We start from the raw sequence: 24,645 nt of genomic DNA, 5'->3' as shown, positions 1-24,645 counted from the left end.
TTTTACCAGCATTTGGCACTTGGTGGATGGTACTTTCAGACCCTGGCTATGCCAACACGTACTATCCTATGTTAACCCAGTGTCTTTCCATACTTTTCTATCCTTTGGATTGAAGCATGTCTTGCTATTTTTCCACCACATTGAACTCTCTCCCAATTATCTCCAAGGCCATGAACACAGACGATGTCCAGCCGAGTTCCTGCAACCAACTGTATGGTTGATAACGCATCTGACTACTCAAAGCTGCACCAGGCAACTTCGCAGTTTAGCGACCCCAAGTGGCAGCGAGAGATAACAGTTTTTATTTTTGAAAGTTTGAAGGGCTTCGTTACCCAGAAATCATGTCATGTGGCGTCAGTAAATGAAAAGTGTTCTACTTAGTGTGTGGTAAGTGTGGAGGTGGTGAAGAGGTTCAGCCGTTGTTGGTGAGTCCAGCTTTCTCTGGATGGAGCGCTCGCTCTCTGCTGTTTAGGAGACACTGTATTTCACTCTTAAGTTTGGATTCGTCACTTGCTGTGTGCCAAGATTTCCCACCAGTGTCCATACCGACACCAGAATTTTATTTGGGCAAATAGAGCAAATCTACAGCGTTTCGGTTAGTGGGGATGGGACGCTCTTCTCCATTACAGCCCCACTTTGTGATTTAGGCTGATAAGATGGGTGTATTTTTACGTAAAAACCTTGCCTAGTGCAGCTTTAAGGGCTCAGTGTTTTTCTACACCTTTGAGACTGCTCTCTCTCTCAGACTGAGACTGTATCACTCTCCCTGCAGACTGCAATAACACCTTTTTCCTTGTACTACTACTGGAATGTGTGCTTTTTTTTGTGTGTTAGGTTGCAGAAGTATCTGGACCCTAACACTTCCTTTATGTTGTGTTTGTATTTCTGTTCCAGTCTTTCCCGCTGGCATCCTCCAGCCCACTCTCTACGACCCTGAGTTCCCACAGTAAGTAGCCTTCCTCCTGTCCTTGTGTTCCTCTGCCGCCATCCGCCGGGACACGTTCTCCAACACACAACAGCTCTACGGCCACAGCAACAGCGGTCATTAAGGGCCGCGCTAGTCTGGCAAGCCTTTGTTTCGCTGGAGTCCCAGTACACCTGATTACACCAATTAACTACCCACCAAGAGCTCAATTACTGAACAAGGTCTTGCTAATGAAACAAGTGTCATTGAGAGGTCGCCTCCCTAAATTCGAGAACATTGAGTAATTTGAGAGTGGATGAAAGTAGATGGTTTCCCTGTATGGCTCTTGTTGATTATTTCAGTTGTTCTTAGATTTGTTTTTTTTAATGAAGCTGCAACTAGCTGATTTTTTGTCCTGATATAGCCATATCATTCAATTTAATACCAATTAATTGGAATATTTATTTAACGTATTCATTGTTTCCCCCAGAGTTTTCTTTTTGTCAGGGTGGAACGCCTCTGAAAGACAATTTAGATCACGGGATACTAAAACTTTGTAATAACAATAATAAACATAATCATAATAAAACATATTCATGCATACTTGTGTGGAATCTGATCAAAATGTCCTAATAGAATCAGCTCAGGTTAAGGTCTTCCCATAGACAACCAGTGTATTGATCAATTCTACATTAAATATGCATCAAACTGCATCATATCCATCATATCAGAGGTGGACGACACTGAATAGCTGATATCCAATGATAGTAATAATGATAATGATATTCAATAATAAAGAATAATATTGTCCCAATATATCGGCAAACTAATACATCAGTCTAACTCTATTCCTAACTTTGTCTTAAAGTACCATAAAGTAGTAAGTCTCATTCAGATGTGCTGCAGCACTGAAAAGACTGCCAACATCAGCTATAGAATAGAGGGAAATGTACAGATAAACAACTATTTTTCCACTCAACCAACTCCTTGTTAAACTGAAGTCGGACAATACCTGCTGCTGTCAGGTTGAGCATCGGCAAGGTCATTGTGTACGATCCATACTGTGCGTCCTCCTGCATTCATACCAAAACCCCTGAGCAACCACACACACACACACACACATCAGTAAACCACCTCCTCACAAATATGAGCTAATTAAACCTAGCAGTCCGTGTACCCAACATTAGCCAACACTTCTACGTCTTCATTAGAGGTGATCGCCGCTCCACTCTACCTCCTGCCATGCATACTGATCAATATTAATGATTGTATTAAAGTGTGTGTGTGTGTATGCTGCGTAGGTGCCTATATGTGTGTACCTGTCCCCCCTGAAGTTATTACTGCGCTAGCCCTAACCTCCCATAAACTCTCTCGCTCTCGCTCTCTCTTTCTCTCTCACACACACACACATACACACACACACACACCTCTCCGCTATCACGTCGGGTATAATGAAGCTTCAATCAGCCAGTTAGTTTAGAGAGTGAGTCGGGGCCGGTGTGAGGCAGTGTATCGACTAGCTGTCAGAAAGTCATTTTCAGACATAGCCATGTGAACAGCCCCGGGGCTGCCCTCTCATCACTCTCCATATCTGCATGGGCCGCATAGACAACGCTCTGCCTCGGCCGGGGGGTCAAGGAGAGGTGGAGCGGCCCGCTGCTTTCTGCTAGGGGAGGGGGGCTGACACAGAAGGCCAATGGGGATCTGCTGCGTCCTTTAGGGGGGAGAGAGACAAATGTAGGTTGTGAGCCGGTGTGCCTCACATATGTGTTACAGAGGGCCGAATTGTGTATTATCAGCTTGTGAAATGAGTTAAGCTGTGTTCACACTGCAGCCGAAAGTATCCCAATTATGAATTCCCTCACATGTGACACAGATCTGATGTTTCCTAATCAGTGTGAACAACGAAAAGCTGCATGGAGTCACTTTTTCAGTTCCGATCTGGATCACATGGCTTGGATCCCGAGGCATGCGACCTACATACGACTTCTATTTGAAGGCTAAACTCAGAATCTGTCAGCATTGCCGTGACAATAAGTAATCTTATGTCATTCATCGGAGACAATTGTCATAATTCGGGCGCCCACGGCAGCTTGGCTGAGCCAGCGTTAGCATGGAGGACAACGAGACACAACAATGGGAAAAAAAACACAAACAGACGGCTGTATTGCTATTTAGGGAGACACCTCTATTCAGTCAAATGGCATATTCTGTTCAGTATTAATCTGAGTAGATATGCATATGGGTCAAACTTACTTTGGTCAACTGTGAGAGCAAGTAGTGTAATACAACATTAGAAAATAAAAGCAACACTACAGCTGATCCCATTCACATCTTTTGGTGGAACTACACAATTCATGGTATTTGCTTTGTTTCGTTTGTATTACTTTTCCACCAGATATCACTGAATAGAATACTTGTAATTTCATAAAAAAGTAAGACCTCTAATAATAGTAATGATCCATCTCTCTGCTGTTGCTAGGTCTCTGAACTATGGGGGAATCGGGGCTATCATCGGCCACGAGCTGACACACGGATATGACGACTGGGGTAAGAACGACCACCTCTTCATCCATAATGCTTTGCAACAAGGCTCATACACTCAGAATACATTAGGAACGCCGTTCTGATATTGATTTGCACTCCCTTTAAGTTTCTTCCATCTGTCTCGACCTCCTCATCTTCATCTTCCCTTCATGACTGAAGAGGATTTAATAGCCTAACTAAATAATGCGTCATGGCTTTCACCTGCATTGACCTGGTCAGTCTACTTCATGGAAAGAGCAAGTCTTCCTGATGTTATGAGAAAGTTGATTGATGTATCGCAACTGTGAAGCAACGGCTATTTTTAGCCACAATCTCTAACTTCCACATCAAGTCAAAAGTGCTGCCCTAAAAGCTATAAGCTAAATATTTCCCAGACTAAATTTAAATTTGAATGGAGTGCCTTGATTTCAATGATAATCAGGGTGGGAAATTGCTGCCAGCCACCTGCCAAATGCTGGAATACGTTTGACTGTGGCCGATAAATGAATGTCCTACCAGCCCCTTTGGCAGCTAACCAACCATCATTTGGAGGTCCTGTTCTATTCTACATATGCAGTTGGCAGGTAAAACAGTTAAAGTGCCCGGTGAATTTTGGGATGCACCAACCAAGGTCAACATTGGACCAGAAGACGTTAGTTCCCTCCCCAAAATAAAGGGCCAGTCCACAGAATTCAAATCTCCCCCTGACAGTTTGACTCCCACAGCTACCGAAGCGTAAATAAGAAGTAGTGCTGGGCAGCTCTTTGGACTGTGAAGGAAAAGTTGCAGATTGTGTTGTCTCCATGCTAACACTGCCCCCTGCCCTCTTGCCCCTCATCTTAGTGATGCAATGGTTCATGTCCCTAGGGGGCCAGTACGACCGCCACGGCAACCTCAAACAGTGGTGGACGGAAGACTCCTACAGAAAGTTCCAGACGAAGGCCGAGTGTATCGTCAAGCTCTACGACAACTTCACTGTTTATAACCAGAGGGTGGGTTTGCACACATACTGTATGCACTACAGATATTGACCTTTTATTAAAAATCTGATCTGATCCAGTCAGTGTCATCCACCTCTGATATGATGGATATGATGCAGTTTGATTACATATTTATTGTAGAATTGATCAATACTACACTGGTTGTCTATGGGAAGACCTTAACCTGAATTGATTCTAATATGTCATTTTGATCAGATTCCACACAAACATTCATGAATATGTTTTCGTCATTATTCTTATTATCCTGATGGTCTAAATGCTGTTTCAGAGGCTTTTCCACCATGACAAGAATACAATTCTGAGGGGAAACACTGAATCCTTGGAAATTTGGGGATTTTGTTTTGCCTTGAAAATGGTCAAATTTAAAGATATTGAATATTGGCACAAAAAAATCGTCTTTTGGCATCTTCAATTCATGAAAATTTGCAGTATTGGCCTTCAAAAACCCAAATTGATTGAAGTATATACTGGCACACATACCCACAAGCTTATGCACAGGTTTTCAAAGTTCATTTAACACAAACTGATAGTGTTTTAGAAGTTTTGGTGATTCTTCTTCTGCGTCTAGGTGAACGGGCGTCTGACGCTGGGGGAGAACATAGCGGACATGGGAGGGCTCAAGCTGTCCTACTATGTAAGTAATATCTTAGCAGAGATCATCGCTGTTCTAACAATGCCATTCACAGATATTATGTGGGTTTTTTCTTACACTTTTGGAGTGAAACATTTTACTCTGCATGCTCTCTCACTGCACTGTCTCTCAGTACACCGTCTCCTTCTGTCCAGTCTCCAGTCTCGCTCAAATCTGCCTCTCTTTATTCTGTTATTCAATTCAAATTCAAATCAGTGCTTTATTGGTATGAAAGTAAAGAACATTACCGCCAAAGCATCAAGATAAAAGATGAACATTTTTCACTTGAAATCCCCTTCTCTGCTTGTATCCGTGTGTGTGTGTGTGTGTGTCAGTGCCTGGACAGTGGAGGATCTGGGATGCTGAATATTCAGTTCCATATTCAGGGTATCAGCAGTCTGTGTGGAAGTTATCAGTGTTTGTGCAGAAACGAAAAATACAAAGTGAATGAATGAATCCATTAAAATGAATCCAATGGAAAAAAACACAAAAACCATGCCTGTCAGTCAGATTGGCTTTATCTTTTAAGTAGATATCACTACTCAGTTTCCATTGTTTGCCGTCAGTTTATGGCATTAAGTAGTGCATGTGGCTGCGGTAGTTTCACATTTTGGGGATTTCAGGGAGTTTCTGTCCGTTTTGGTTACAAATTCATTGTAGATCTACGTGATGTGAAGGAAGGCCTATCTTCACTTTTCACTCCCTCCATTTACCTCTCTCTCTTTCTCCATCCAGGCGTATCAGAAGTGGGTGAGGGAACATGGTCCAGAGAGGCCCCTTCCTGGGCTCAAATACACTCATGAACAGCTCCTCTTCATTGCCTTCGCGCAGGTAGGGAATCCTCTCCATACGATTCAGACTGTCTTTCATTCTAGAACGATTAACCAACAAGTGTGCAGTCTTGCTCGAGGACGCACTGGCTGATGATGAATACCCATTGACCATTGGAGGGGAATCAAACATGATGGGATGTTCTGCTGACGGGACAGCACTGGGTCACCCTGCTGCCCGTCATTATTACAACTACAACTGGTTTCATGTAACAGTGTTAATATCCAGACGCACTCTCTTTGATGCGGTTTCCAAGAATTTCCTGCTGAAAGGCAAGTGACATGAAATCATGCGTATTGTGAGAAGCTACATTTGAAAGTGTGTGTCCAGCTTTGGCTAAGGGTGTCTGGTTTTGGCCAATGGTGTCTGTTGGCTGTGTCCAGGTTTGGCCACTGTTGCGTTCATGTGCTCTGTTGTCTTTTCAGAACTGGTGTATGAAGAGAAGATCCCAGTCCATCTACCTGCAGTTGCTAACGGACAAACATGCACCAGAGCACTACAGGTACACACACACACACACACACACACACACACACATACACACACACCTCTTTTGGACATTTTAAGCAATAGTGCCACAGTAGAATATGCTTCAATTCCTAGATCCCCCCAAAAGTGACAAGCAACCAAAACAAAGGAGTACAAAGGTCTGGCCTTTACTGTGGCATAAATTCATGAATATGACTACTAGGATTACCAAACCACTACAAGTACTTGCACACATACAAGAGACATTTCACTTGATGTTAGCGGTCATACAAACTCCACACTCTTCCTGGACCTTGCTCTGTTTCCCCTGCAGAGTGATCGGCAGCGTTTCCCAGTTCGACGAGTTCGCCCGGGTGTTCCACTGTCCGAAGGGCTCCCCCATGCACCCGGTGGACAAATGCTCCGTCTGGTGACCTCTCCACCCCCGCCTGCTGACCCCGGGATGACCTTTGACACCTTCACACGACCCGTCCTGCTTCTCATCCGCCATCCTTCACAGCTCATGGGACACAGTACATAAACCCCTTTTCTTGCCTATCAAGGATACAGGAGGGAGAGGTATCTCGCCGACCTATATCTGAAGACACGAGTTGTCGATTATGAAGTTGTATGCAATTGTCCATTGATAACTCTGTGTGTGCTTACCAAGCTAAATCATGGTACACATGACTATTAATCATGTATCATTTGATTCTATATATTTTTCTATGTTTAGATTTACATTTATTTCCAAATCATCTATTTTTGTATTTTAGCGGATGTATCACGCATACATTTCATATGCTATTTGTTTTTTTGAACAACATGTTTCCTCAATTATTTATCTTTTGTGTAGCATAAACTAGAAAATGGTCTATTTCAGCATATGTAAAAATTTAGATTAGGGATTGGGAATAGGAAGACAAACTGTTCTGGAATCAGCATTAGAGAGACAGAAGGGGATTGGGGATGATTTTACAGCCTAAGGTAAAATGGACAAGGACCAATTTAAAATGAACTGGGATCAGTAGCACCCTTCTGCCTGCCAATATTTTGGTGTTTTTTTCTATTTGGTAATGGACTTTGTGTTGCAATGCTGCACTCTTGTGGCTTAAGAGAGAAATGGTCACTGTTCCTGGCTGTTGTATCGTTTGCCTGCATCGGCCTCTTGTTACTGTGAGTGTTTGTACGGTTTTTAAGATCTGTCCATTTTTTTAAAAAGAGGTGAACTCATGGTGACGTTTTTCTCAGGATTTGTAGCAAAAGTGCGGCGCCAAAAGGAGAGCGGTCTCCACGGTATGTGGCTGTTCCGTATCTACATTCGACTCTTCGGCATACAGTGACGAAGCAGCTGGCACAAACATCAACACTGGACCTGTTGTGTGTCTAGCATGAACATAAATAAGATTGTTTTTCCTCAGTGGAAATCACTACATGGTCAATAACTTGACCCTATTGGACAACTTGATTTGAGAGCCCTTTCTATTGGAAATCGAAGAATCTTTCAGCCCCCCGTGTTTCCCGATGAACTCTGACTAACCTTACACAACCCGGCAATCAAGCAATCAAGTGAGATGGAGAACGAGGTCACACCATATATTCACAGCCACTCACCAAAAAGCAGAAAGCAACACTCTGTACATAAAGTGCAACGGTGGTAGATGGAAAACCATACATTTGTACACAGTGCTATTGAAAGATTTTACTTTTGTATAAAGAATCTACTGGTACAAAGAATTAAGAGTATTTGTACAGCTGAGAAGTATATCAGATGTCATGGCTGTACAGTTTGTTTCGATGAGAGTGCATGTTCCCCGCCCTGATGTTCAAAACCGGCTGTCGCAAACTTCTGATTGACATACATGGAGGACATCACTCTCTTTTACACACACACACAGTTGTCTGACTCCCCAGCTGCTAGTTCACATGTGGCTGCTATCTCCTCCTATCTGTTGGTGTCTGTTCAGTGTTTTGAATAAATCCATGGGATCACTGTGTCATGTGTATTTTCCTGTGTTGGTACATGCGTGCGTGTGTGTGTGTGTGTGTGTGTCATACATTATTTCTGTATGTGTACATCATTCTCAGGATGAGTATGTTAGCTGAGTCCGTCCAGGCTTGTATCCTCCAGCAATGCGAGCCAGTTCTCTCTTGGTCTCCCAGCGCTGGATGGTGGAGGCCCATCTCTCCCGCTCTGCCTCTCCTTTGCTTGAAGCCTGCGAAGCCCAACAGGAATCAAACGGCATATTTATAATGCAATGTCAACAAACACTGCAAACCAGGATCAGGGATTTTGGACCTGGTGCATAAAAGATGGAGGCATCCTGCACTGACATAATTGGGTCCTCCTGACCCTTCCCATGGTGGGATATGTGCCCAGTATTTTCTTTGCTTCTCCCTGTCTGTCCAAGATGTTGACAATGAATGCTTTGCATTGTGGGATGGGTATGACAAGTTGGCAACACTTGAAGTGCACTGTGACACAGTAGATTAAAAGCCCATTACAAGCATAAACGTTTCTTGCAATATCATCATCAGACAAACATCAGAAAATTTCATTCAATGTAGTTTTACCTCATTAGCTATACAGTTACCCCATCAATTGACATTGTGTTTATTATATCATGCTCTGATTATAATAATCACCATGTACTGACAATGTTTATAATGTGCTAATAATGCCTTACGATCACAACTTCAAGTAAAGTGTTACTGATAAATCTGGAGGCTGCCATCTTCATATATTTGGGCCATTCCATCAATATTGATTTTGCTGCAGTCCAGTTGTTTCTATTGTGCCTGATGGGATAAATCAATGAACTCGCATCAAATTCTGTCCAGCTCTGAATCACTGTGATCTGTGTGGATGTACAGTAACAACGGTTGCCTGGAGGCGAACCCGCCTGTGCAGCACGGAGGCCTCCTCCCTGCAGCTCTGTGGGCTAATCCTGTTCTGATAACTTCTTTAGACTACTGGAGTGAAGCGACTCCATTATGGCTGCACTGTTGAGCCAGACAGAACGCACTGAGAATTTCCACTGAATTCAGTTTGCTGTAGTGCTGTAAAAGAACATCTTTTACAAACAAGGTTTTTCAAGGTTGGTTAGTCTTTTTCTACAGGAGTTGAGCACATCAAGTTGGGTGAAAACCTCACATCTCCAAATGTCAACTTTTCAAGAACTCAGAAAAAGCCTTGTTTTGAGTTTGATTAATGCATTTTTGAGGTAATCCAATGGGGTTTGAGAGGGTTTCTTAAATCCAAGAGGTCGGAGAAACTTCTCAACCCATAGAGGAGCATGTAATCCTTTGAATTGAAAACATGAAAATCACCAAAATTGGAGATATGAGGTTTTCACATAACAGCGATATTTATTAAAAGTAAGCACTTTCAGCATGGTTATATACATCTACACTGTGACTCAAAAGCCGCATTTGTCCATTTTGCAGAGCTCAATAGAACCTATTAAGCATTCTGAACATGACTCTCTATCTAAACAATCTACGCCAGATGCATTCGATTGGGAACATCAATAGCTCTGCTATGCAACTGAAAACATCCCCGGTCTTATAAAACCTCACAAGGGACAAACATTTAGCCAGAAGTGCTTTTAGAGCTCAATGGCTCTCTGAAAGCCAGTGGGGACTTAAATATTTGATGAGATAATGACGGGCTTAAAGGCTTACTGCTACACATCAGAACAGGAGTTCCTCATAAATGAATGCCTGAACAGTTCTGAGCTAAACTGCTGAATATGTTTTACAGACTAGATCTATGCCTCAGTGTGCTTTCATTCACCGGGTTCAGTGAACAAACTTCAGTGAATGAACAGTCTGCGTTATCAAAGTACAAACTGTAGCTTCACATGTACAAATGAAAGTCAATGGAGAGGGTCATTTGTGGTGATGAGACCTGAGTCCTTACCTTTGTGTCATATTTGGAGGAAATGGAGGCGCCATCTTTACTGCTTCCTGGGGAGCGATCCCTGCTGTCTGATCCGTGTTTCCTCTCTCTCTGGCTGTCGAACTTGAACCAGTCGTGGGCCTCCTCTAAATTTACAGTGATCTAGGAAAGTGAAGGAACAAAGACAAAAGAATGGAATTAACAAGAGACACGCCTATGTTGACTAGATAATACGGGCAAAAAGTTAGATGGGACGGAAAGAGAAATGAGAGTGGAGACGCAGAATGACAATGAGGCAATTTTAATGTATGGACACGCGAGTTCACCTGCTGGGACTCCATCCTAGCCTCTTGGAGCTTACTGTCGGCTTCTTTCTCCTGCAGCTTCCTGATGTTCTCCTCCAACCTCTGTTGAAAGTACAGTGCAGTGAATTTATAAAAAAAAGATACAATTTCCATGATGCAAGGTCTACTACTGTCCCTATTCTCTAGATTGTGTTAGGTGTAGTAACGCTACCTTGACTTTCTGGGAGTTGTCCAGAGTGTCTCTGATCTCCAGCTGCTGCTTCAGCTGGCTCCTCTGCTCCCTTATACGAGTTTTCTGATTGGACACCAGCCTCTCTAGCTCCGACACCCGCTGCCGCAGCTCCCAGTTAGCCCTGGACAGGTCACCTGACCTGGCCGACGAACCTTCAAGAGACTGTCTCAGCTGGGGAAGGAAACACACAAAGGGAAATCATACATATAGGTGAGGACATCACAGTACATTTTGGGTTTGTTTGATTTGGTGCATTAGTAGGAAAATGCCCTCATAGCCTATACACTACAGCCTCCGGTCTTACTGGGCTGTACTACTGGATAGATAATAGCTGACTGGATGATGATCTCATGTTGTACCTCTGAGATTTCTCGATGCAATGCCCGCATGGAAGATTTGTCGTCTTTGCTAGTTTGATGCTTTAGAGAGTCCAGCTCTTTGGATAAATAACCAATCTGTGTCTGCGCGTCGTGCAGCTCCTCATCTCTGCAACACATGGTGAGGGCACACAGAGACGTCAGAAACACATGCAAATAGATGCATACATGATAGCTTATTCACACACACATGCACTGTATACCTCAGTGTGATGGTGACCTGGTGCTGGTCTCTGTCCTGCTCCAGTTTAGTCTGTAGACTGCTGTTGGTCAACGCAGCCTGCTCCAAACTCTTGGCTAGCCTCTTGTTGTCCACCTTGGCTGTGTCCAAGGCCTTCCGCAAAGAGTCCAGCTGGAGGGTTCACACACACACACACGCACACACACACACACACACACACACACACACCTTGGTCAGAAATGGAGGTGATTTCTCTGTTGTTTTTGTATTGTATCATATCATATTTTGTTTTATCATTATTGTTTATGAATCAAATACTCAAAACACACAATTTAAAAGGCAAAGAGATGCACTGCCAGGATTAGTAACAGTAATCTCTAGGGACAGACCAATATACAGGGTTGATATTGCCCTATAAAAAATCAGATATCGGCCAGTCAGTGTTGTCCACCTCTGATATGATAGATATTATTATAGATTATCTTAGCTGATCTTCCAATTTCAAACTAGCCATACTAGCCTATAGATAGCTAGCTTGCTGTTGACCTTCCAGCATCATGAATGCCATGGGAGGGAGTGAATGAATGAAAAAAGAAGTCATTGCCACTTATATTTTTATTTATATTATGAACAGAGTTCCTTCTTTCCCATTCAACTTTGCCAGTTTGCTAACTGGCGCTCGGAACAACTGTGGCTCTTTGGCTCCGCTCACTGAGGTTTAACTCAACCAATGAGTTTATAATGCTTAAACTTACAGATTTGTTGTTCTTGGAGTGAGTAGATGTTAGGAGCTCCTGGAGTTTGTCCACCTCTGTCTGGTGCTTCCGGATCTCTCTCTGAGCCCGCAGCCTGGTACAGAGAGAGGAAATGCATGACATGACATCACACAAGTTATTCAGTATAACATGATCCCAATCTGCACATTCTGTACATGTATTATCAATAGATCTATATGTATACATCTGCAAATTGAATATGCTGAACATGATAAGGTGTATAGTTATATGTGTATAGTATACAACACTTATCTGTTTGCCTAGACACTTTCTGTACATATGTATGGCCTTCTGGCAATGTGAATACAATGCACTTTTTTCACTGATTTCTTCATATTCTCATATTCTTCTAATTTTCACATTTTATATATATCTTGATATTTTAATTTTTTTTTCATTATTTTATACTGCATATACTTTATTTTTCCTATCGTATATATTCTCATTCATTTTGCTTTGGTGGAGTATGTTGTAATATTATCATTTTGCACACACTCAATGCTGGAATTCATATTTTTTTCTGTCATGCATTTCTACTTCATATGTTACTGGCACAAATTGTCAGTTTAATACCCTTCATTTGCAATATCCTTATTTATATTCTATTTTGCTTCCTTCCTACTATTTTGTTGCAGCAACAATTAAATTTTCCTTCGGGATCACTTAAAGTTTCATCAAATCTCATCTTACAACACATATGCGCCCATACACAATCACACAAACGGCAACACACACTTAACACAAAGTGTATACACCTGCAGCAACAGGCACGTTACATTTACTGGTACATCTCCATCACACACACATACGTACACTTCCCACTAAACCCCGTCAAGCTCTGACCTGTCCTTCTTGAGCGTGGCCAGCTGCTGCTCCCGCCCCCCCAGCTCCTGCTGCAGGCTCTGGCTGTTCAGTTGGAGTCTGCTGTGGGAGGCCAGGATGTTTTCCAGGGTCTGAGAGACAACGCTCGCTCCAGGACCGCAGACGCCCTGCCAGGCCTCCAGCTCACTTAACTAATACACAAGGCAAAATGACATGAGTGCTGACTGTGTCTTGATTAGGGGTTAGTGAAGGGGGGGAGAGGGAAAGAGGTGGGAGAAAGGGATGCGTTTGTCCTCTGCTGTGCACTGTGGTATTTTAATTTGCTTAGGTTGGATGTGCATTATATGTTTTGACTGTAGCTGTGTGGACAAGTATGTTTGTAAGCAGACTGGGTTTGTGTGGACTATATATGTATTGGGGTTTCTGTTTTCCAATACTTTTTTGGGATGAAAATGGTCAAATTTAAAGATATTGAATATTGGCACAAGATGCTGGCTATTGGTATTGGCCTTCAAAACCCATATCAGTCGAACCCTTGTCTCAATTGACCAATTAAGTTACTTTAATATGGACACAGACACAGTCAGGGTATTGAAAGTCCAGATGTGGTAGGTGTTGGTAATAAAGTTAATACCTAACCAGCATGTAACTGAATGCATTTTAGAGTCATGAGTCCTTACTGGAGACATGTAGTGTTCTGCTTGTGCCAATCATCAAAACAACAAAATCACATTCCTCATATTTCCTTGTTTATGAAAGGCAGATGTCAAAGAGAAAGCATCATTTCTGTGCTTGCAATCATACTGGAGTGCTTTTACATTTCATTAAGATACATGATACTTTTGTCACATACTGTGCCACAAGTACAGCTTGCTCCAAGAGAAAGATCTAAAGAATAAACTCTAACACATAATAAAAGCCAACATGTGACTCATAGTACTTAAGAAAAGCTAAAAACCGTCATTCATTAATCTCTGACCTTGTCCTTTTTGTGCTGAGAGAGACCTGGTGCTTCAGTCTCCTTTAAAGCTTTCAGCTCCTCCTGCAGCTCATCCACTCTGGTCTGAAATCAAAGTTTAGACAGAAAAGAAAGAGGAAACTAGGCAAGGCCACTTTTGTGTGTGTTTATGTGTGTGTGCGTGTGTCTGTGTATTGTACCTGTAGTTTGCCTTTCTCATAGGCCAGCTTGTTCTTGCTGTCAGTTAGTTCCTTCAGCATCTGATCCACCTGCTGCCCTGCATGCTACATACACACACACAATGGAGAAAGAAAGAAAAACAAGTAGAGAAAAACTAGATTACACCAAATAAGTAAGGACAAGGGGATGCACAGTGACAAATAAGAAGGTGATGATGTTGGTTATGATAATGATGACTACAATAGAAGTGATGGTCATCATGATGATGATGATGATCACCTGTTGCTGCTCTATGGTGACCATCTTTCCCATGAGCCTCCTGTTCTCCTCCTCCTGCCTCTGTAAGGCTGAGCTCAGACATCCCGCCTCCCGCTGTCAATCACAGGCAACAGGCCAACACAATGGACAGATGTCAGTACTACAGTATTAACATTGGTTAGTATACTGAGAATAATGGAACTGATAGCAGTTGATAATGCAACTACTGACAATATACTAATACTATATGAAAACAGGGTTTGATAAGGGTTTTTGAAGGCTGATACCAATACCGATATTTTTTGGATCGAAGCTGCCATTCATATTTTGTGAAAATAAAAATATATTTTTTTTTAATTTAGATTTGACCATTTTCATGCCAAATTTTTTTAAGTATTCAGTGTTTCCACCAGAATTGTATTCTTGTCCGGGTGGAAAAGCCTCTGAAACAGAAATTAGAGCATCATAGGACACTAAAACTCTCCACTGAAACCCAGGATACTACTACTGCTACTGCAAATATTACTAATAATAATAATTTAAAACATTGTGCATAAGGGCTTCCCATAGACAACCAGTGTAGTATTGATCAGTTCTACAATAAATATGTAATCAATCAAACTGCATCATATCAGAGGTGGATGACACCGACTGTCCAATATCTCAATTGTCCTTTTATTAAACCGACATATCTAAGAGGTGGAATGATATTTTGTCTAATCCTACCTTGGCTTCGCTGAGCTGGATCTCCAGAGCGCTCCTCTCACCCTCTAACTTGGTGACAACCAGGCATAACTGGTGGCCAAAGACAAAAGGATTTATTGGGGGACATGAAACAGGAAAGAGGGACTGTTTTATTTCTACACACAAAGCACTATCCAACACACAGAAATGATTCCAACGTTGTGATTTTCCATGTGTTGAGTATAATAGTTCTGTACCTCATTCTTGGAGCCCTGGCGGTCTCTCCTCGCCGCCTCCTCCTCCGTTTTGGCCGTGCTCAGCTCCCCCCGCAGCCTCTCGATGGTACGCTCCAGCAGCTCCTTCTGAGTGACAGCCGTCTCCTGGGCGATGGAGGAGCTCTGCAGGAGCTGAGCGTGCTCCGCCTTCAGCTTCTCCCTGCAGACACACACACACACACACACACACACACACACACACACACACACACACACACACACACACACACACACACACAAGTTTTCACACATAAAGGAGCATCCTAAAGCTTTTCACTAGGGCCAGGTCACCAATACCGCTATCTTTGGATTGATGCTGCTGATAGCCAATATTTTGTGCCAATATTCCATATGGTTACATTTTCATGTTCAAAAATTACGAATAAGTAAGTAACTGAATAAGTATTCAGTGTTTCCGTCAGAATTTGGGTGGAAAAGCCTCTGAAACAGCATTCAGACCATCATGGGACACTAAAACTCCAATGAAAGCCAGACAAATGTAATTCTTTTAGGTGGGTTAGCAGCTCCTTAAGCAGCTCTTGCTGTAAATGGAAAGATTTTCTACACTGACATTGAAATATTTTTAAAATTCAAAAGATGATTCTTTCATGTATATCATCTCAAATTTATACACCAATGCTAATTGCCAGTTCAGCTGCTTTCAGTTGCATGCATCAAGATGAGAAGAACATTTTATCACACAATCCATGTGATTTACTGCATTTTCACATTGCTACCGTTCTTTTACTCATCCTTCCTGTTCTGATTGGTTCTAAGTGTGAGGTTTGAGGATGAACTGTAAAAAGCCAATCTGAGACTCACAGCTCCATCTGCAGGCCGACTTTGTCTGACAGCGCCGCCTGCAGCTCAGCCTGGATGCTGCGTCTGGCTGCTTCTAGCAGCAGGTCTTGCTCCTGCAGTTGCTTCACCACACGACTCCTCTCAGCCTGAAAGACACACAGAGAGGCACAGGGTCGTGTTGTCTGTGTGTGTGTGTGTGTGTGTGTGTGTGTGCGTGTGTGTGTGTGTATACCTTTAAGCTGGTCTGATGTTCAGACTGTTGCTTTGCATTCTCCACTGTGAGCGAGCGCAGGGCAGAACTCAGCTGGGAACACTGACTCTCCAGCTGATTATTCAGGGCCTGTTTATAACAATTTGAAAAATGACTGGAGGGTGTTAGACATCAGTACAGTGCATCACTATTGCATTACACTTGATCAGGGATGTGATCAGGAGGGCAACAAAAAACAAAACAGGAAATGCTATTAGAATAATAGCATAACTTCTGCAGGGCTGGAAAACTTTTGCCATTTCCAGGTTTTCCAGGACTGCGGTGAAGCCTGCAGGAATCTCCATAGAAAACGGAAGTAAGTGAACTGTCTAAAATGGTTGAATTGATGAAAAAACCTGAAGATGACAGACATATTCCTGCCTGATGAAGTAAGACAACTGACCTGGACTTTGTCTGCCGCCGCTCTCAGCTCCCCGCCTTCTTTCAGCAGTTTACTGTTCTCCGTCTGCTGCTTCTGAAGAGCCAGACGAACACTCTGAACAGAACACACACACACAATATTCACCCACACAAACACTGGATAATCACACACATTATAGATGAGAATCATTCACTGATCTCTCTCTCTCCACTTACTTTCAGTTCAGCTTTCAGCTCGGACACGAGGGAGTCCTTCACCTCTGTGAAGAGCAGTTGGAAAACAGCAATTCAGCATCTACACATACTGTACAGCATTGGGAAGTAGTAAGAAAGTAAACTATATTTGGACAGCATCTTACTAGACTTACAATCACAAAATGCTTCACATTAAAAACAAATATAAAACAGATAAATACATGACACAAAATGTAGTCCTTACGTAAGATACACAACAACAGTGAGGAGTGAGGAGTAACTCTTTGAATTTTGAAATCCTGTAACGTGACATCAGTAAACTAAATGTCTTGGGATAGAGGTGGTGAAGAGGTTCAGCCATCATTAGAGTCCAGCTTTCTCTGGACAGAGTGCTCACTCACTGCTGTTTAGGAGACAGTTTTGGATTTCACTTTTAAGTTTAGATTTCTGTGCATGAAGGACATTTCCCACCAGTTTACATACAGACACCAGAATTTCATTTGGGCAAATGGGGAGAATCTATGGTGACGCTCTTCTCTGTTGCCGCACATCGTGATTTAGACAGATAAGACGGGTGTATTTTTACATAAAAGTCTTGTCTAGTGCAGCTTTAAGGTTGGACCTTGGAACAGCCAAAAGGCGCTGTGCAGAGGACCTAAGTGAGAACACAACAACTCAGCAACATAAGTCAAAGCCTGACCATGTAAAGCCTTGTAAGTGATCAGATGAATTTTGAAATCAATTCTATGACTTGACTGGCAGCCAAAGAGTGGAAGCCAGTATTGGAATAGTGTCGGATCTACAACTAGTTTTTCAAAAGCCTCGCAGCAGCATTCTGCATCGACTGTATCTGGGCTGCCACAGATTGGCTTCGTATCCCACAATACACCTGACCTGTCTGTTCTTTGAGCTGCTGACAGCGCTCCAGCAGCCTCCTGGCTTTGTCCTGTTCTTCCTCCAGTCTCTGCCGGCCGGTCTGGACCTCCGAGTGCAAGGCCCGGCAGTCCGACTGCACCAGCTGGGCCTGGGACACCAGAAACACAGAGGGTGTCAGCTATCATTCAGATATTTTTCCTCCTTCTCTGAGCTTTCTTAAGACGTACCTGTCTCCTCTCCATCTCCACCACTGTCTCCATCTCCTCAACCCGCTGGAGAAGCTCACTGTGGGATTTCATGGCCTCAAAGGAGCGGGCGGACTCCTGGCTCATCTGCTCTTTCATCTGACCAATGGAAAGGCGTCGTTAAGACAGTTCATCATCAGTGGCTCAGAGTTTAAAGAGTTAGTGTTAGACAGTGCAGGATGAGGCAGGATAAGGCTGAATAAAGCAAAGGAATCAGTCAGTCACCTCCATCAGTTTCTCACTCATCTGCACTTTGACAATCTTCAGCTCCTCAGCAGCCAAAGCCACATCCATCTGCCACCAGACACAAATAATAATAATCACAAAACCATGAATATGATTACCACTACAGTGCTCACTGTATCCCCTGCCTCAGCTAGGCACCATCTTGAAAATGAAAAAGTTGAATTGGGAAAGCCAATAAGTGCCGCTGAGCACACCAGTGATTTCCATAGTATGATTACTGAGAAAAATCAAAATAACAGAAAACATTGTTGTATTTACAATCAAATGATTTCCAAGGTTGAATCTTTTATTTTGTTCATTTTGGGCTTTTGTGCAGAATGAACAAATTCATTTCTTGATATTTCATTCAATTTTGAGCTTAGAACTCTGCCTTTTCTCCTTTTCAAAGTGTTTTGGAGTCTCTGTCAAAAGGATAGTATCTATACAAGATATACTGATTTTATGGCAGACATTGTTTTTGTAATGCATAATTTGTCATGAGAGCTGGAAACTGTAACATATCGACCTCTACTGGTAAACAGTAGGAATTACAACATTGATAGAACTTATCTCCAGCCAGAAAGTGAGTTTTGAAAGCCAGAAATCAGAATATCTGGTGAAGCAATAGTTGAAGTCACTGGTATTGATAAGCAGATGGGGCAGTATTTTTTTGCCCTTTAATATCAATATTAGTACCTTGGCAGCAGTAGCCTCCTCCAGTGCCTCCCCCAGCCTCTGCAGCTCTGTGCGGGCCTCGTCTCTCTCCTGGCAGGCCCGGTGCAGCTGGTCCCTCAGCTTCATCACCTCCCTCCTGGAGGCCCGGTGCTCCTCCTCGCTCTCCTGCTGCAGCGCTGCCAGCTGCTGCTCAAGACGAGCTGCAGCAGCAGAGATGGAAAAATTATAAAAACAAAAGGAACAACCGGTATCAGCATTTTAGAGCCTCAAAGCTAGGATTTCTGCCTCACTGCTCTCTCTCAGTCAGACAAGCAGCAAGTCTTTTACATACAGTACAGCATGTGGTACACACTGGGCCATTCTCTGGTACGTTTGAATATATTTGATACAACGCACGCCTAAGCACTTTCTGTAGACCTGCTGCTTTCTTCATATTCTTATATTCTTGTTATTTGAAATAGGTTGCATATATCTTGATATTTGTAATTTGCACTGATTTCATACTACATTGTATAACGAATTTGGTGTATATTTTCATGTTGCACATACCTTTCATTCATTTATGATGATTCTATGATTTTGCACACCCTAATAATGCTGCAGTCCATTTCCCACATATTCACATATTTCTACTACTTTCATTCATTTATGATGATTCTATGATTTTGCACACCCTAATAATGCTGCAGTCCATTTCCCACATATTCACATATTTCTACTACTTTCATTCATTTATGATGATTCTATGATTTTGCACACCCTTATAATGCTGCAGTCCATTTCCCACATATTCACATATTTCTACAAAATATATTCTAGTCATGGGCGGAAATTACGGGGGGGACAGGGGGGTCCGGACCCCCCCTTCCTGGGAAAAACAGAGAGTTGTCCCCCTCAATATATCATAACTATATAATTTTAAATAATATAATAATATGCATTGAAAGCACTTGTGCTAATTATAGACACAAAACAATGCGTTTTTAAGCCCCCCCCCCCCCCCCTCTCATATGCCTCACAGTGGTTTGGTCCACTGCCTACCTGCCTCCCCGAACCCCCACACACACACATTAGCCCTCGGTACGAGTGTGTGTGGAGGATCTCTGGAAGTGTGTCAGTGGTGGCAGACCTCCAGTAAGTAGCTGCTTCGCAAAGGTTAACTTAAAACAAAGGATGTGTCAGACATTTTTCTTTACTTCTACCACTCAATAGAATAATACACATTCACAATTGTAACCAGACTACATTTTGTTCGCTCCATTCTTGTGTGTCAGCGTGTTGGTACGGAGCAGCCGCGTCTCCTAATGCATGTATGTGTATGGAGGCAGGAGGTCTGTCCACAATTAAAATCGTCATAACTTTCAAGCGGTTTGGTTTGTTACAAATGCCAGACATGTATTTATGATACAGGATACTTGGTTAAATTAAAATGCGGGTTTTCATACCAAAATTATCTTTTGTAGATGGTAACAGTAATATTTCTATAATATAATAGGCTATTTAAGATTAACTTACCCTACGTAATTAGGTTCTAAGTATATTATTTTTTTCTTACTGCATGTAAAATGGCTGCCACTATGTAATTTTGTTTATAATTTTGGAAATAAATGAAGACTTAATTCTTAAAAAAGACCCTGAAGTAAGTTTCTGGCAGGCTTCATAGCGTTCTGGACTTTTACACATTGACAGCAAAACATTAGAGATCTGCTTTTTCGGGAAAACTAAATCTAATTAGGCATATATTAGCTTTAGTTCAGTTAATGGGTGTTGCATCTCACCTACTACTGTAAATAACCTGCATGCTGTGTGTGTGTGTGTGTGTGTGTGTGTGTGTGTGTGTGTGTGTGTCTATTTGTCAGCCAGCCAGGTCAGTTAAAATGGCAGAGAAAAGAAAAACAGACATCCGATCATTTTTCAGTGCACCGAAACGCCAAGTAGAAAGACCCCAGTAATATCAAAGGCAATTTGATAAAATCTTCATAAGAAAGGAATGAAGTGCTTATGGAAATGTTTCATAATGGACCTCTATATACATTTAATACAACAGTACTTTTGGCGGCACCTTTGGTGTCCCCTTCAGGAATTGCTCTTGAGAAATTTTTCTGTTTATTGTCCCCCCCAACAGTGAAATGAAATATCCGCGTTTGATTCTAGTGTAAGTGTCAGTTGTGTTATGTTTATATAGCCCTCGTTTTCTCTATTCTTATAGATTCCATTTGTCTTAGCTGCATCCTGTTAGTTGCTGCTGATCCCCACAGGGATCATTAAAGTTTCATCCTATCTTATTTAGTTAACAGGTTTACATATCAGCCATTACCTGTGTGAGGGGGATCCAGCTCTCTCTCAGTCTCCAGGCGGAAAGTGGTGAGTTTGAGGGTCTGCAGCAGACTCTCCATGCGACACACCCGGCTCACCAGAGAGTCGCACTGTCGCCACAGCGTGCTCTCGCCCCCGGCTTCGCCCCCCAGGGCCCGGCGCATCTTCAGGGGGCTTACGGGCCGTCGGGTGGGGTCCCTTTTCTCCACGGGCTGCAGGAGCTGGTCCCTGGAAACTCCCAGTGAGCCCATGTCACGGATTAGAGCTTCAGCCTGCTCCTCGGCCACCAAGAGGCGCTGGTGCAGAAGGGACAAGGCCTCTGGGGCCGTGGCCCCCACACTGAGGGGAGGGATGGCTGAGCGAGACATCGCTGAACAGGGGGGTTCAGAGTGTAACTGCCCCAGACAGTGTAAAACTGCTTGTGCCTAGTCCTCTCTTATTAAGCTGCTTCCATGCTGACATGTCAAACGTCCTGGCAAATATGAAACAAGCAAAAAACAAACTACTTCAGTGAGATGAATAGCAAGATTTGTTTGTTTCAGGTTAATTTAACCTGATAGCTGAAAATTTCGCTTATTGCAGCGTAAACGTTAGCGTGCCATTCTCATGCATGGAGATACATCACCCCAAATTCAATTCAAATTCTACTGTTAAAGTAGGCTACATACGTGGCAAAACATGACTTAAGACCTTTAAATCATTTGGAGCCAATCTTCATTTCGGCATAGATATTTACATGCAATACACCAAGTAACACTTATTTCAGCAAAAAGTTCTACTTTTCAAACTGGCTTGCCTGTTATTTCGACAATCTTCCTCCGCAGAAATACAATGTGGTGAACGGTAGCGAGTAGAGGGGACAGGTCCAAAAGTTTACATGTTATTACACTAAGTGCTTCTTCGTGGATTGGATATATGCCGAAATTACCAGTCGATACTAAGGTTTCATAAAAGTCTTCAGTCATTTCTACGGGGTACGTACGTTTCCCGTTAAGCAAGCCTACATTCAAGTGGCAGATTTTTGTATGGAGAGAAAGGCGCGTATCGGAACAAATCACAGCAGCAGGTTGTTTCGACTTTGAGCGACACGTGACAAGTACGAGACAAAAACAAATGAACGCAGAAGCAGGCTGGAGGGCTAACGTCCTAGAAAACATTAGTTCGTTATGTAACAAAGTTGTGGAACGAACCAAAATATAGCTATTTTTACCATGCTTGACCGGTCGTTGCTTCCTGCACCCGTCTCCATAGCGACGCGTTGTACAGCTTCCTGCTTTTCAAATCCTCTATTTGCTGCATTTAAGGACTGTGGGAAATAGCGAAATTACAAGTAGAGCGCACATGAACGAACCAACAAAGTGGTAAATACAACTGGGAAATATTATAATCATGGGATATAATAATGGGATTGGAAATACCAATGAATAAGTAAATACAACAAAAGAAAGACCAAAGTTTCTTTGACATTTCTAAGATGTGATGTTTTGGGGGCAAAGGCCATCGAAGTCATATAACAACTGATAGAAAAAGTGATGTATTTTTATTGTATTGTTTTTTTTTTTGCCATTCTTTGGAAATAATTAGCATTACTGTATGTTATATTTTCACTTTTCTAGTGGTCACACATTTTTGTGAATAGGCCTTGTTAAATTGTCCTCTTAAGCCTATAGTTTACAAAAGATGTAATGGAGGCCTCAATCAGCCTACAATAAATACAACAATACACAATAACTGTAATAAATGACTTAAAACATCAATCACATGTCTCATGCGCATTTTCTCCTCTTCATTCTGTCCCTGCAGCACAAAAGAGCCCCGTGCCACTTCATTTATCAAATAAAACAACAGTCAACAATAAACTACTTTTTTTTACATGGTGCATGTTGTTATCATTTCCAACCAAAAGCACTTGAATGTATCAAAAGTCATATTATGACTTTAGAACTCGGAAGAAGGAGTTTAGAAGAGCAACTGAAATCGGCGTATTAGCACTCATCCCAAATTGTAATTATAGTTACTATTCTATGGATGGTAGAGTGTCCTGGGTTCGATTCCCGCCTGGGTCGCTGTTGGCACGGGGGTATGTTCTCCCCATGCCTTCGGTGTCTAGTGCCCAGGTGGGCTATCTCGTGAAAAGGGCCTTTCTGTGTGGAGTTTGCATGTTCTCCCCGTGCTCACCTGGGGTTTCCTCCATATAACATCAGTAAGGACCCCCACTAAAAACATGCAGAAGATCATCGCCTGACCAGCAATGACGAAGACTGAAGTTGGTCCCCGGGCGCTAAACTAAGCTGCCCACTGCTCCTGGCTGCCCCCCGGAGGAAGGACATGCCTTGGATGGGTCAAATGCAGAGACTGAATTTCACCGACAGCATGTGTGTGTGTGTGTGTGTGTGTGTGGTCGCTGCATGCAAATGTTGTGGTGTGCTGTGTGACACAATAAAGACAAACTTGCTTGTCTGGTTTCTAATTAGAAAGATATATATATATATATTTGACATGTATGTTGCTAATATACAAAACAAATTATTCATGATGGGGCGGTGGGGGTGGGGCGGGACAGAAAGAGCTATGAGGAGACAGACAACCCTACTCCTTCTATTACCAGGGCCGGATTAATCAACCACAGGGCCCCTGGGCACACATGTCCTATTGGGCCCCCCACCTCTCGGTAAGCACAAACAATACAAACGTAAACCTTTTACAGGTTCAAGGTAATCTGAAACTCAGATTTAGCTATTACAATCTGCCATTCCTTCTATCTAGAGCTCGCTCATTCAATTTGAGAGTGATAACATTTGTCCAACCCCAAAGCAAGCTTTAGTTCCTAGTTTTAGGTGGTGGGGCTTCCCTTTGTTTACATTTGGATTGCAGGTTGTGGCTTTAAGGAGGCGAGGTGATAAGTGGCGAGAATGAAGGACCAAAAAAAACGTTAAATGTTGAAATTTATTGAAAAGGTTTGACTGTCTGTACCTAGACCCCCCTGCCCCACCAGTATGTAATTAGTGCTCTGCATCTTAGCTGGATGATACTCACTAAATGCACTGCTCATAAAGAAAAAGGAGACTTGCAGGGAATTCTTCACACAAATATTGCAATTATTTCCTATCACACATTGTTGGAAAAAATGGACTACTTGGACAGCTTAACTCTATTCATATACATGTATTATTTTTTATTGATTTTCTGAACTCAGCCACACAATTTCTTCGCATTTCAAAAGTAATTAGGCTCTCTCTCTGACTTATTTTATTTCTTTATCTAAAAATCGAACTATTCAGTCAGATAGCGATTTATTATGAAAGTAATGCAATTAACGTTACAATTTCAAGCAGTTTCAAGCACTTTATTCAAAATCCAAGCTTCCAAGG

General features: G+C 42.5%; 2 protein-coding genes across 2 annotated transcripts in view; one reads left to right on the top strand and one right to left on the bottom strand.

Annotated features, from left to right (window-relative positions):
• The window catches only part of ecel1 (endothelin converting enzyme-like 1), a 29,003-nt gene extending 22,208 nt beyond the window's left edge, over positions 1-6,795 (top strand). Inside the window, exons 12-18 of the mRNA XM_071905140.2 lie at positions 895-946; positions 3,387-3,454; positions 4,298-4,422; positions 5,000-5,065; positions 5,798-5,893; positions 6,319-6,395; positions 6,696-6,795. Of these exons, the coding sequence (XP_071761241.1) occupies positions 895-946; positions 3,387-3,454; positions 4,298-4,422; positions 5,000-5,065; positions 5,798-5,893; positions 6,319-6,395; positions 6,696-6,795 (584 nt within the window). The remainder of the gene's footprint in view (positions 1-894; positions 947-3,386; positions 3,455-4,297; positions 4,423-4,999; positions 5,066-5,797; positions 5,894-6,318; positions 6,396-6,695) is intronic.
• Positions 6,796-8,133: 1,338 nt separating this feature from the next.
• On the bottom strand, positions 8,134-21,642 carry ccdc150 (coiled-coil domain containing 150). The gene is made up of 22 exons (XM_071905145.2): positions 21,276-21,642; positions 18,980-19,158; positions 18,284-18,352; positions 18,041-18,157; positions 17,832-17,961; positions 16,959-17,002; positions 16,765-16,857; positions 16,344-16,451; positions 16,133-16,257; positions 15,293-15,470; positions 15,078-15,146; positions 14,373-14,465; positions 14,114-14,197; positions 13,935-14,018; positions 12,977-13,146; positions 12,113-12,206; positions 11,380-11,528; positions 11,159-11,285; positions 10,779-10,970; positions 10,589-10,669; positions 10,284-10,424; positions 8,134-8,577 (listed from the first exon to the last, which is right to left on the bottom strand). Exons 1-22 carry the CDS (start codon positions 21,640-21,642, stop codon positions 8,446-8,448), a joined length of 2,826 nt encoding a protein of 941 aa, XP_071761246.2. The 3' UTR covers positions 8,134-8,445.
• Positions 21,643-24,645: the final 3,003 nt, after the last annotated feature.

This window comes from Centroberyx gerrardi, chromosome 6 (genome assembly GCF_048128805.1).
Source record: "Centroberyx gerrardi isolate f3 chromosome 6, fCenGer3.hap1.cur.20231027, whole genome shotgun sequence".
Classification (NCBI taxonomy): domain Eukaryota; kingdom Metazoa; phylum Chordata; class Actinopteri; order Beryciformes; family Berycidae; genus Centroberyx; species Centroberyx gerrardi.
This window is presented reverse-complemented; position numbering and strand designations above follow the sequence as displayed.